This window comes from Pelophylax lessonae (assembly GCF_965119305.1).
Source record: "Pelophylax lessonae genome assembly, chromosome: 9".
In the NCBI taxonomy this organism is placed as follows: Eukaryota; Metazoa; Chordata; class Amphibia; order Anura; family Ranidae; genus Pelophylax; species Pelophylax lessonae.
Window position 1 is genome coordinate 266,619,808 of NC_138776.1, and position 13,388 is coordinate 266,633,195.

Sequence of the window (13,388 nt, forward strand, 5' to 3'; positions counted from 1 at the left end):
CCCACCAGAGAGATGTCCCCGTCCTCTATATTCCCGGGATTCCACACAGGAAGATCACAACTACAGAATACTGTATCAGGTAGGTGATCAACACTTATTGGTAGTTTTCATTTATTCACAAGCATGTTTCTTATAATAAATGTTTTATTACATATTTAGAGCGAAAACCTTGGGGATTATAATATTGTAGTTAAAGAAGAGTATAAAGAGGAGGATGAGGAATATGATATGATGAAGAAGCTTTCTGAAGAACATCCATGTCTCCATGAAGATGTTATGGAGCCACCTAATAAGCGAGACTTCCCAGAGAGATGTCCCCGTCCTCTGTATTCCTGGGATTCCTCACATGAAGGTCACACCATCCCTCACCATCATCAGGTGGGTGGAGTTGAGGGTCGGGAACATAAAGTGTTTGAACACTCTGACATGTGGAGACGATGTGTGAACTCTACAAGATGATATTTTCTATGTGATCTCACATCATAAATACTTCTATGTTACAGATGTTATTTTCTGCCATTCTGTTGGTTTAGTGTGAAGATCTGATGAAGATGAAAGTTGAGGATGAAGTAGAAGAGACGTATGTGAGGGATGATCAGCAATATACGGAGGAGGCTGGAATGAGGAGGACATTCATAGAGGAGGACACTCCTACAGAGATCAGCACAGGTGACCCATAATATATTCTTCTCTTATCTCTGCTCTGTTACTGCACACTGATTGGTCCAGAGTAGGGCGGGAGCTGAGTGATATCATCCAATAATAGGTTCATAACGGTCACCTCCCTGTACTGATTCCCATCCTGGGGTTCAGCTGGCAGTATTAGGTTGTGTGTCACTCCTAGTTACAGTAGCACAGATATGAGAACACAGATTGAGCCTTTCTTAGGTTGGTTCCTCTTCTTCCTAAATGTTAGCAGTAACCTCCATTGACAGTCTTGATTTATCAACCCTCAAAGGATCGTCTCACTTTATCTCCAGGTTGTAAAATGGAAGATGAGGACATCACAGGAGATTGTGGAGGAGAAAAGACAATGAGCTCAACTATGGATGGTGGACTTCACAGTGTGGATAGACCATGGAATCCCTCCGACTCTGAGCAACCTCGTACTGTGAGTGACGGTGACGGAATTCAGGGGGAGGAGACATTTCCCTGTGCCGAATGTGGGGGAAGTTTTAACTCTGAAATAAATCTGAATCTACATCAGAGATCCCACACGGGGGAGGAGCTTAATTCCTGTCCTGAGTGCGGGAAATGTTTTTTTCATAAATCAGAACTGGTCACGCATTACAGATTTTACGCGGAGGAGAATCGGTACTGCTGCCCTGAGGTTGGAAGATGTTTTCCACTAAAGTCCAACCTTACATTACATCAGAGATCGCACACAGGTGAGAAGCCGTATTCCTGTTCCGAGTGTGGGAAATGTTTTTTACGGAAATCAGACCTTCTTGTACATCAAAGAGCTCACACCGGGGAGAAGCCTTACTCCTGTCCATCTTGCGGGAAATGTTTTTCACAGAAATCCAGTTTTTCCAAACATCAGTTATTGCACACAGGCAAGAAGTCGTATTCCTGCCTTGAGTGCGGGAAATGTTTTTCACAGAAGGCCCATCTTTCTAGACATCAGAGATTGCACACGGGCGAGAAGCCGTACGGTTGCCCTGAGTGCGGGAAATGCTATCCACAGAAATCAGACCTTCTTGTGCATCAAAGGTCTCACACGGGGGAAAAGCCTTACTCCTGTCCTGAGTGCGGGAAATGTTTTTCACAGAAATCCAGTTTTTCCAAACATCAGAGACTGCACACGGGCGAGAAGTTGTATTCGTGTCCTCTGTGCCAGAAATTTTTTTCACAGAAAGCTCATCTTTCCAGGCATCAGAGATCGCACACTGGTGAGAAGCCATATCCCTGCCCCGAGTGTGGGAAATGTTTCTCACAGAAGGTCTGTCTTAACAGACATCAGCGACTGCACACGGGCGAGAAGCCGTATTCCTGTCCTGAGTGCGGAAAATCTTTTTCACAGAAGTCCTGTCTTTCCAGACATCAGAGGTCGCACATGGGCAGGAAGCTTGTATGCCTGACCTGAGTGCGGGAGATGTTATACACGTAAATCAGACCTTGTTGCACGTAAAAGGGGAGTGCGGGAAATGTTTTTCACAGTAATCGCTCTCTAACACACTTTAGAGATCTCCCACAAATAAGAAGCCTTTTTGCTGCTTTGGGCATTGGAAATATTTCCCACAGAAGTCTCAGCCTGCCAAACATCAGGGAACACTAGAGGTGCGGGAAATGTCTTCTCTAGGAACCATATTTTGTTATACATCAGAGATCTCACATTGGGAAGAAGCACACAGCTAGAAGCATGTCTCTGGTTCCTATGCTGCCCCTTTCTGGATCTCCCTTGGTGCTGGCCCTCAGGTCATCTCCGCCTTTATCTCCTTCTATGGCCTTATTGGCCACCACGCCCCAGGCAGGGCTCTGGGCATGTGATAGGTCTCAGTCATTACAAGGAGCGGGGGGGGGCATCCCCCTCCGCCGTCCGCGGCTCGCCCGGGTCTCCGGATCTTTATAATATTGGAGAAAGAAGTCAACAGCAGGGGAAAGGAGGTCCTGATTCCTCTATTTAGATCTTTATATCTGTGGGTCACTGGCATTTATATCCATTTAAGTGGGTCACTAGCATCCTAATTTGTTTGCAGAGCGCCACCCGCTGGCTTAATGTGGAAAATATTGAACATTTCATATTTACCTGAATAAAAATGTAAAAACACATTTTATATTTAGTATAAACCAAATAAAGATTACATTTTTGTACAACCGATGTATGCCTAACTTTTTTTTTTTTTTTTTTTTAATCTATGGGGAAAGTGGGTGTGTTAAATGGGGGTGATCTATGGGGAGGGGGAGCAAATTCTAAAAGGAAAAAAAAAGTAAAAGACCCCATTTAATGGAAAAAAGTAGCTCAAGTATTGATTAAAGAACTAGCTATAAATCGGAGGTGTACAAAGCTTTAGGTCCACCACTATCTGGGAGAGAAATGTTGACTGATTAACTGAGAACTGTTGCCCACAATGGAGGAGACATGATCTAGTGCAGTGATTCTCAACTCCGGTCCTCGAGGCCCACTAAAAGGCCCGGTTTGCAAGATAACTAAATTACTTCATAGGTGATCTCACTTGCTGCTCAGTGATTGCAGTATTCTAGTCTGCATCTCCCCAAGGTAATACTTAAAATCTGGTCTGTTAGTGGGCCCCGAGGACCGGAGTTGAGGACCACTGATCTAGTGGACTTTGAGGAAACTTGTTAAAAAATAAAAAAAAGGAGTTGGGCAGAGCCTATGGCTGCTTCTTGAGTCTGAGGTGGAACCTTCGTAACCTTGCTGCTCTGAAGTGAGATAGAATATTGTTAAGCTATGCTAGATAGTGCACCTCATGGAGTACCCACTTCGAAGAAGACGTGTATGCAAACCTGGTTGGAATAGTGGGTGATGGTGGGGGAATTGGAAGCCTGTCCTGTAATCATGCTCAAGTCATCAGAAACCAGTGGAGTAAGTATCCACAGTCAGAGTGGCACGATTGCCAGAGAGGACCAGGAGTATGGTGTGATAATGGTGAATAACCTCTTGTCTGAGGCACACTATATGTGTAAGTGCAAAGAAGAGTGTTTAGGTGGCCGTGGGCTGACCATGTGAATTGACCATGTGGGCTGACCATGTGGATTGACCATGTGGGCTGACCATGTGGGCTGACCATGTGGGCTGACCATACGGGCTGACCATGTGGATTGACCATGCAGGCTGACCATGTGGATTGACAATTTGGCCTGACCATGTGGATTGACAATTTGGCCTGACCATGTGGATTGACCATGTGAATTGACCATGTGGGCTGACCATGTGGATTGACCATGTGGGCTGACCATGTGGATTGACCATGTGGATTGACCATGTGGGCTGACCATGTGGATTGACCATTTGGCCTGACCATGTGGGCTGACCATACGGGCTGACCATGTGGATTGACCATGCAGGCTGACCATGTGGATTGACAATTTGGCCTGACCATGTGGATTGACAATTTGGCCTGACCATGTGGATTGACCATTTGGCCTGACCATGTGGATTGACCATTTGGCCTGACCATGTGGGCTGACCATGTGGGCTGACCATGTGGATTGACCATGTGGGCTGACCATGTGGATTGACCATGTGGGCTGACCATGTGGGCTGACCATGTGGATTGACCCAGGGGGGTGACCATGTGGATTGACCATGTGGGCTGACCATGTGGATTGACCATGTGGGCTGACCATGTGGATTGACCATGTGGACTGACCATGTGGGCTGACCATGTGGACTGAGTTATGCCTGAACAACGAGCCTCCGTACTTTTGGTTGGGCTCCAGGCTTCTGGAGGCAGGGACTTTGTTCTGTGCCTATCAGAAACCCAGGGAGCTAAGCAACCTACTAATATAACTTCAAGTAGTTAGAGGTGTCAACTCAATTGTATAAAAGTTACCCCTATAACCCTATAACTTGCAAGAGCAATGTATCACACATGACTCTAGACTTAGGCTTGGTTCACATATACACAAATTGGATGCAGTTTTCTTTTTTGGAACAGACCTAAAAACAATACAAACAAGAACCAAAAAAACAACCCAGCAACCCCCTTTCCCAATAATGCAATATTCCATAAAGTGCATAAGAATACAGAAAAGCACACTTAAGCCCCGTACACACGTACCGAATGTCGGCCGAACGATCGGCCGTCTTTTGTTCGGTGCTGTCCTGTCGGCTGAAAACTGCAAAAGACTGCACATGAATTTTGTCAGCCAACAACAGCCGACTGCAGAAGTGATGTCATGTGATGGTTAACTTTCCGTGTGTTTTTTCTTTTCTGAGCATGCCCAGTCTTGCTAATCAGCTGTTTGTCGGCCGAATTCTGTACTGACTGGCGAACAATTGGCCGTTCTGGTGTTGGCCAACAAAAATTTTAATGCCTGCACAACAGATTATGTTCGGCCGAAAAGTCGCTGTCGGTTGTCGGAAGCATCATACTAACAAGCCGACAATCGCTACGTGTGTACGGGGCTTTAGTCCTCTCAGCTAAACACTTCGCTATAACAGAGCAGTTTTTTTTACATAGAAGCATTCAGAATTATGATCCCTTGGTAAAGGCTGATAGCTCCAGCAGTCAACATTGAATAATAAGGCATCAATACTGTTATAATACCATCAAACAAACAATTCAATCAAGAGTATCAGTGGCTGAAAGCCAACACTGCCATACTTTTTCGAAATTTTGGGGTATGTGGTTTTATATAGAGGCAGAACCTTGTTGACTATGCCCTTCCAGTAGGATAAGGAAGGGGGGCCACTGACTAGGAGTGATCCAGAGAAGGAGCATAGCCACCTTCTCTGGATCACTTCCATTGTGGACTATGGACCATGGGATGTGTAGGGTGCATAGAGCAGTGTACATGACCACCACAAACGTAAACTGCTCCTTCCAAACAAACTGAAGGATAGGTTTAGGAGTTCATAGAGGATGATACAAGGTGGCAGAAAAAATTAGTAGATGATTTCATGGAAAAATAGATTGCAGGGCCATTACCTAATGGATGTTACTGGGAGTGAGGTAACAGAGGTATGCTGACTGGTGGAGTGGGCATAGGTTCTGCATGCCCTCCTAATGCAACACATACACATGTACAAGTGTGTAGGACAAGGGACAACATCGTCTGGAGAGAGTCTCCATACAACACTGCACACAAGTGGCTCATCTCTAAGTTGGGGACTGCCTTAATGTTTGACTCTTCACATGACCTAGTCCCATGCATCGGTGAGCACACCTTCGGACAAGGTGTTACCTCTGTGCCAATTTAAGTGGTCCCGGACATCATCTGGATAGCTCAAAGAACCCACCCCCAGGGGTAGTCCTTTCATGTGACCCAGAACTTGGCGCCCAACAAGTTAACGGGAAGCATTGAGCAAAGGTCCATCATCATCAACCGCCTACTACTCCCCACCTTACAGGTTGGCTATGTTTGTCCTCCATGGCCCCACTGTATGTAGGACTATAGCCACCTTCCATGGCTCACTTCCGAGGAGGACTATGGGCCATGGGACATGTAGCGTGCATAGAGCAGTGTACATGACCACCACTAACGTGCACTGCTCCTTCTAAACCAACTGAAGGATAGGTTTGGAAGCCCACAGATGATGAAACAAGGAGGCAGAAAAAAACAGTAAACGCTTTCACGAAAAATAGATTGCAGGGCCATTACCTAATTGATGTGTATAGATTTTTTGGGGGAGAATAAAGATACTGTTGAGTGTAACTGAGGCAGTACAATGTTCCATTCCCCTCTTTTGTCTTTGTGGTCATCATCACCCACCTACTACTCCCCACCCTACAAGATGGCTATGGTTGTCCTCCATGGCCCCACTGTATGTAGGAACATAGCCACCTTCTCTGGCTCACTTCCAAGGTGGACTATGGACCATGGGATGTGTAGTGTGTGTAGCACTGTCCCCGCAGATTCTGCTGAATAATGACTTGACTGGCTTCTCTGATTACCAGCACACGGTTACCTTGAGATATAGTTCTTGGATCCCTTCCTTGCTCCTGATGGCGCGTCACACAAATAATCAGTCTAGGGGTGTTGGTTTTTTGATGTTTATCTGGAACTGGGATAGGAGAAGGGAATGGTGGGATACTCCAGTTGAACTGTTCACATTAGTTGAGGACTTCTATCTTCAGGCCTTCTAGGTTGATTGGAGATGGCTAGGCTGCTTAATCCACACCGCCACAAGTGTAGAAAGGGTTAAGTCTCTTGCTCTTTACTTCCTAGCAAGACGACTTAGTGGATGATAACTTATCTTCGGGACACTCTCACTAGCATCGTCTTTCAACCAACACCTGTCCACTGACTATCCTAGGAGCAGGGGTGGCCCCCTTCAGGTCAGGCCCCTTGACACGAGATTCTGTACTCACTGTACTGCAGAGACAGATCCTCTGGTGTCTCCCCTCTCAGTCAGCTCCTCTGGACCTCAAGGTTCAGTTTCCCACTGATACTCTTCAGGCCCTCAGGACGACCCCCTGAGGCCGCATGGCACCTCTACAGAGGAGGAGGCAGCTGCCCCCTCCCTCCGGGACTTCTCTATCCAGATGAAAGAACCTCGAGCACATGTTCTCCTGGCTTTTATACAGTATCCCAATAATCACTAAGGCACTTTCCCTCTGGCAATCATCAGGCCTGTATCAAAAGCCTGTGCACCCATTCGCCAGGTTTCCTCTCACTGTCCAACATGCCTCCCTATTGGGCCAGTGTGAAACACTCTCTAAGACAGAATGAGTTGCATACTGAGCACAATGAGCAGTCCTCACTAACAGATCCTGCTCTCTGGTAGGCAGAGAACAATATAGATTTACCTGCAGCCTATATGGTAAGCAGGCCGAGCTCAAAACTATACTTTCTCACTAGCACCTACCTAGGAGTGTGCTACATCCACCCCCCACCAAACTGAGCCATGTCCTCACTAACAGATCCTGCTCTCTGGTAGGCAGAGAACAATATAGATTTACCTGCAGCCCTTCTGGTAAGCAGCCCGAGCTCAAAACTATACTTTCTCTGGCACCTAACTAGGAGGGTGCTACATGTGCATAGAGCAGTGTACATGACCACCACTAACGTGTACTGCTCCTTCCAAACAAACTGAAGGATGGGTTTGGGAGCGCACAGAGAATGATACAAGGAGGCAGAAAAAAGCAGTAAACGCTTTCATGAAAAATAGATTGCAGGGCCATTACCGAATGGATGTGTATAGATTTTTTGGGGGAAAATAAAGATAACGTTAAGGCTGTGTTCTCACTACGAGACATTTCTCTGAGACGTTCCTCTGAGCTCCACAAGGTGGTGATCTCACTTATACAGAGACAGAAAGTCTCTATGATAGGAAGTGATGTCAGGTAAGGACAGGAAGTTCCGGGTTAGAGGTGAGTCGGGAGGAAGTAGAGAGAAGACATTGCTGGAAGTGGCAGCAGAGGAGGTAATAAGATATTATTTTTTATTTACACCCAGTGATTCCCCCCTCCCCGTCATGTTCGTCCTCTTCCTCCATAGTCACTGTGACATCTTTTATCTCCAGCAGATGACGATACGCACATATATAGTGTGGAAACCTAGATTAACCCCTTCAGGGTCAGAAAATTTCCCTACTTATGGGGCCGGATTCTTCTCCTCATTTTGGAGATCGGTCACTTTTCCCACCAGTCACCTTCTCACCTCATCAGTCTGTACTAATGGATTATACGAGGTGTATTAGTGGCGGGGGATGGGGGGGGGGGGTTTATTTGGACGTAAAAATAATCTTCTTTAGTTTTCTTTGCCGGGAGATTAAAAACGAGGTAAAAATAAACAGCTCAACACAAAACTGACTTTACGTAGAAAATTTAAATTACGATCCGGCAGGCAGGGACGTACTGCTGGGGGGGTGCAGTTCGCACCTGGTAACTGCATTCTGGGGGGCTGGCTGGTCCCCCACATTGCTCTTTGTGTTGTAGTTAAACGGGCGGAAGTGACTGTAGGTCTAGTGTGATAGGGCTTGCCGCATTGGCATGTGTCTGGTGGAAAGTGGCAGTTCAGATCGAAGGGGGAGGCTCCTCCTCACATCCAACACAGCAGAGGGGAGGAGATCCCTCCCTCTGAACTGCCATTGATCAACACGAGATCTGAACTAAAGGGGTCTCTGTACTGAGGAATTATGCTGGGAGGGGGTGTCTGTACTGAGGAATTATGCTGGGAGGGGGTGTCTGTACTGAGGAATTATGCTGGGAGGGGGTGTCTGTACTGAGGAATTATAATTGGAGGGGGTGTCTGTACTGAGGAATTATGCTGGGAGGGGGTGTCTGTACTGATGAATTATGCTGGGGGGGGGGGGGTGTCTGTACTGATGAATTATGCTGGGGGGGTGTCTGTACTGAGGAATTATGCTAAGGGGGTGTCTGTACTGATGAATTATGCTGGGGGGGGGGGGGGGTATCGGAAGGCCGTGTCTGTACTGAGGAATTATGCTGGGAGGGGGTGTCTGTACTGATGAATTATGCTGGGAGGGGGTGTCTGTACTGATGAATTATGCTGGGGGGGTGTCTGTACTGAGGAATTATGCTGGGGGGGGTCTGTACTGAGGAATTATGCTGGGGGGGGGGGTCTGTACTGAGGAATTATGCTGGGGGGGTGTCTGTACTGAGGAATTATGCTGGAAGGGGGTGTCTGTAGGGTTAGGTTGGGAGGACTGGGATCTGTACTGGGGGGATGTGTAGGGTTAGGCTGGGAGGAGGGGATCTGTAATGGGGGGATGTGTAGGGTTAGGCTGGGAGGAGGGGATCTGTAATGGGGGGATGTATAGGGTTAGGCTTGGAGGAGGGGGATCTGTACTGGGGGGGATGTATAGGGTTAGGCTTGGAGGAGGGGGATCTGTACTGGGGGGGATGTATAGGTTTAGGCTGGGAGGAGGGGGATCTGTACTGGGGGGGATGAATAGGTTTAGGCTGGGAGGAGGGGGATCTGTACTGGGGGTGATGTATAGGTTTAGGCTGGGAGGAGGGGGATCTGTACTGGGGGGGAATGTATAGGTTTAGGCTGGGAGGAGGGGGATCTGTACTGGGGGGGATGTATAGGTTTAGGCTGGGAGGAGGGGATCTGTACTGGGGGGATGTGTAGGGTTAGGCTGGGAGGAGGGGGATCTGTACTGGGGGGGATATATAGGGTTAGGCTGGGAGGAGGGGGATCTGTACTGGGGGGGATGTATAGGGTTAGACTAGAGCGTATCAGCACTTAGGAAAGTGTATGCTGAGGAGGTTTGTACTGGTGGAGGTCTGTACTGTAGGGTTAAGCTGGGAGGGGGATTGAGGACTGTGGGGGGAGAACTGTACTAGGAGAAAGATTGGAGCTGTTGGTTGATATTTGTACTGTTGGGGGATATGGTCCTTGGGGGTTATTTGTACTGGCAGGAGGGGGGGTAACTGGGTGCCCAGTGTGTTTCATGCCTATGAGAGTGTAGATACAAGTACTGTGCCATATAGTTGATGTGTATACAGTGATGAGGCTCCGTTTTTATTAAACCATGACCCAATAAGCCCCTCCCATTGTTAGCACAGTTTGGCCACACCCACAATTTGGCTTTATTCCCATAATTACTTTTGTGTGTTTGTATTACCCCCATACACCCCCATCCTAATATAGTACAACCAGTGCAATCCAGATTATTCTCTCTTATCAATTATTGGTCTACAGAAAACCTGTATAGATCACATGACCAATGAAGATGGAGGAGGACCGGAGTCACATGACTGAGAAGATACTAAACTTCACCCTGGAGATCATCTACCTGCTGACCGGAGAGGTGAGGAGGATTCTGGGAGGTCACATGACATCACTCTTATCTCTATTAATAAAACACAGACCTGACCGGAGAGGTGAGGAGGATTCTGGGATTCTAACATGATATTCCTATTGGTTCTCCAATACAGAGATTTCCTCTTCTGAAGTCAGGTGATCATATGACCATCACAGTGCCTCCATGTGACTCCCTAAAACCTGAGAGACACAACATGGAGAAGATTCTAGAAGTCACCAAGAAGATGATGGAGCTGCTGACAGGAGAGGTGAGCGGTGCTGGGAATTCTGGGACATTATCCAGTAACAGACAAGGGATGTGTCTGGATGGTGACTGTATCATTGTGTGTGTCAGGTTCCTATAAGGTGTCTGGATGGCAACATCATCATGAAGAATGGATCCAGTAATGGGAACCAACGAGAGAGATGTCCCCGTCCCCTGTATTCCCGGGATTCCACACAGGAAGGTCACACCATCCCCCACCATCATCAGGTAGATGATTGACAATTATTGGTAGTTTTGATTTATACACAAGCATGTTTGTTACAATGAATTTTCTATTATATATTTAGAGTGGAAACTTCGGGGATTATAATATTGTTGTAAAAGAAGAGTATAAAGAGGAGGATGAGGAGTACGGAGTGATGAAGGAGCTTTTTGAAGAACACCAAGGTCTCTCTAAGGATGTGATGTTGGAGCCACCTAATACCAGAAACCCACCAGAGAGATGTCCCCGTCCTCTGTATTCCCGGGATTCCACACAGGAAGGTCACACCATCCCTCACCATCATCAGGTAGGTGGAGTTGAGGGTCGGGGACATAAAGTGATTGAACACTCTGACATGTGGAGACGATGTGTGGACTCTACAAGATGATATTTTCTATGTGATCTCGCATCATAAATACTTCTATGTTACAGATGTTATTTTCTGCCATTCTGTTGGTTTAGGGTGAAGATCTGATTAAAATAAAAGTTGAGAGTGAAGCAGAGGAGACGGATGTGGAGGAGGCTGAAATGGGAACGTTCGAAGAGGAGGACACTCCTACAGAGATCAGCACAGGTGAGCCGTAATATATTCTTCTCTTATCTCTGCTCTGTTACTGCTCACTGATTGGTCCAGAGTAGGGCGGAAGCTGAGTGATATCAGCCAATAATCTTGATTTGAGGAAACGTATCCTCTCGGATCTATTGACGATGTTTTTATATCCTTCCAGGACACAACACGGAGAAGTTCTCTAATAATCTTCTCACTTTATCTCCAGGTTGTAAAATGGAAGATGAGGACATCACAGGAGATTGTGGAGGAGAAAAGACAATGAGCTCCTCTATGGATGGTGGACTTCACAGTGTGGATAGACCATGGAATGCCTCTGACTCTGAGCAACCTCGTACTGTGGGGGATGGAGCCGGACTTCAGGGGGAGAAGACATTTTCTGGTCCTGAATGGGGGGAAAGTTTTAGGTCCGAATTAAATTTGCCTCAGAGAAATGAGACGGGGGAGGAGCTTCATTCCTGTTATGAGTGCGGGAAATGTTTCCTTCATAAATCAGAACTGGACATGCATTATGGTCTTCACATGGAGGAGAACCTGTATTCCTGTCCTGAGCTTTGGAACTCGGGACAGGAATACACAAACGTCCCCCCACAAAAGTCCCCTCTTTCCGTACATCAGAACTTACACACCGATGACAAGCCGTATTCCTGTTCTGAGTGCGGGAAAAGTTTTTTACGGAAATCAGACCTTCGTGTGCATCAAAGAACTCACACGGGGGAGAAGCCTTACTCCTGTGCTGAGTGCGGGAAATGTTTTACACAGAAATCCAGTTTTTCCAAACATCAGGTATTGCACACGGGCGAGAAGTTGTATTCCTGCTCCGAGTGCGGGAAACGTTTTTCACTGAAGGCCCATCTTTCCAGACATCAGAAATCGCACACCGGCGAGAAGCCGTATCCCTGCTCTGAGTGTGGGAAATGTTATCCATGTAAATCAGACCTCCTTGTACATCAGAGATCCCACACGGGTGAGAAGCCGTATTCCTGTGCTGTGTGCGGGAAACGTTTTTCCCAGAGTTCCAGTTTTTCCAATCATCAGATAATGCACTCGGATGAGAAGCTGTATTCCTGTCCGGAGTGCGGGAAATGTTTTTCTCGGAAGGCCCATCTCTCAAGACATCAGAGATCGCACACAGGCGAGAAGCCGTATGCCTGCCTTGAGTGCGGGAGATGTTTTTCACAGAAGGTCTGTCTTACCAGACATCAGAGATCTCACACGGGTGAGAGGCCGTATTCCTGCCCTGAGTGCGGGAAATCTTTTTCACTGGAGACCTGTCTTTCCAAACATCGGAGAACGCACTTGGGCAAGAAGCCGCAGGCCTGACCTGAGTCCGGGAAATCTTTTTACACCAGAGACCTGTCTTTCCAAACATCGGATAACGCACATGGGCAAGAAGCCGCAGGCCTGACCTGAGTGCGGGAATTGTTAACACACAGAAATAAGACCTTGCAAGACCTCACTCAGTGAAGAAGTTGTATTACTACTGTAATTTGAGATCCCTTTCCAACGCTCATCAGAGACCTCATAAAACAAAGAAGAGTGCGCACCTGCCTTCCGCAGTACCCAAGCGCTATCTTTAACCCCTTCACGCCAAAGTAACGCAAATATGCCGCCCCACGGGACTTGGCTTTTTTTACTCGGGGGTTTCCCCCTTTTTACCGGGGGCTTCCCCCTTTGTGCCGGCCGCGCACTTCCAGCACAAAGACCGGGGTATTGCCTAGAGCCCCGGACCCCGTACTAAAGATTGGAAACCCGTAGCTCCCGATTCTGGGTCACCTGATCGCTATGATAGCCTCTGATTGGCTACTATAGTGATCAGTCACTGTAAAGCCCGCCCCCTTGTTTTTTCTCTCCCTTTCTGTGACTGTAGAGGAAGGATACAATGTATCTTTCTAGAAAGGGGAAAAAAAATGTTTTTAATGAAAAATACC

The 13,388-nt window shown here is 47.2% G+C and overlaps 5 protein-coding genes across 5 annotated transcripts in view; 1 reads left to right on the forward strand and 4 right to left on the reverse strand.

The window, feature by feature from the left end:
- Positions 1–13,388, reverse strand: part of LOC309564447 (uncharacterized protein) — a 714,240-nt gene that overhangs the window by 373,955 nt on the left and 326,897 nt on the right.
- LOC309563950 (uncharacterized protein) overlaps positions 1–13,388 on the reverse strand; it is a gene marked incomplete at its 3' end in the record, with an annotated part of 302,349 nt that overhangs the window by 194,777 nt on the left and 94,184 nt on the right. The window lies entirely within an intron of this gene.
- Positions 1–13,388, reverse strand: part of LOC309563951 (uncharacterized protein) — a gene marked incomplete at its 3' end in the record, with an annotated part of 261,782 nt that overhangs the window by 167,163 nt on the left and 81,231 nt on the right. The gene's annotated exons all lie outside the window — the stretch shown is intronic.
- Positions 1–13,388, reverse strand: part of LOC309563953 (uncharacterized protein) — a gene marked incomplete at its 3' end in the record, with an annotated part of 229,314 nt that overhangs the window by 135,192 nt on the left and 80,734 nt on the right. The window lies entirely within an intron of this gene.
- Positions 961–12,793, forward strand: LOC309563959 (uncharacterized protein). Its single transcript, XM_082268589.1, has 3 exons — positions 961–2,083; positions 10,757–10,805; positions 11,618–12,793. The coding sequence occupies exons 1-3, from the start codon at positions 989–991 to the stop codon at positions 12,778–12,780; spliced, it is 2,307 nt and encodes a 768-aa protein (XP_082124715.1). The 5' UTR covers positions 961–988; the 3' UTR covers positions 12,781–12,793.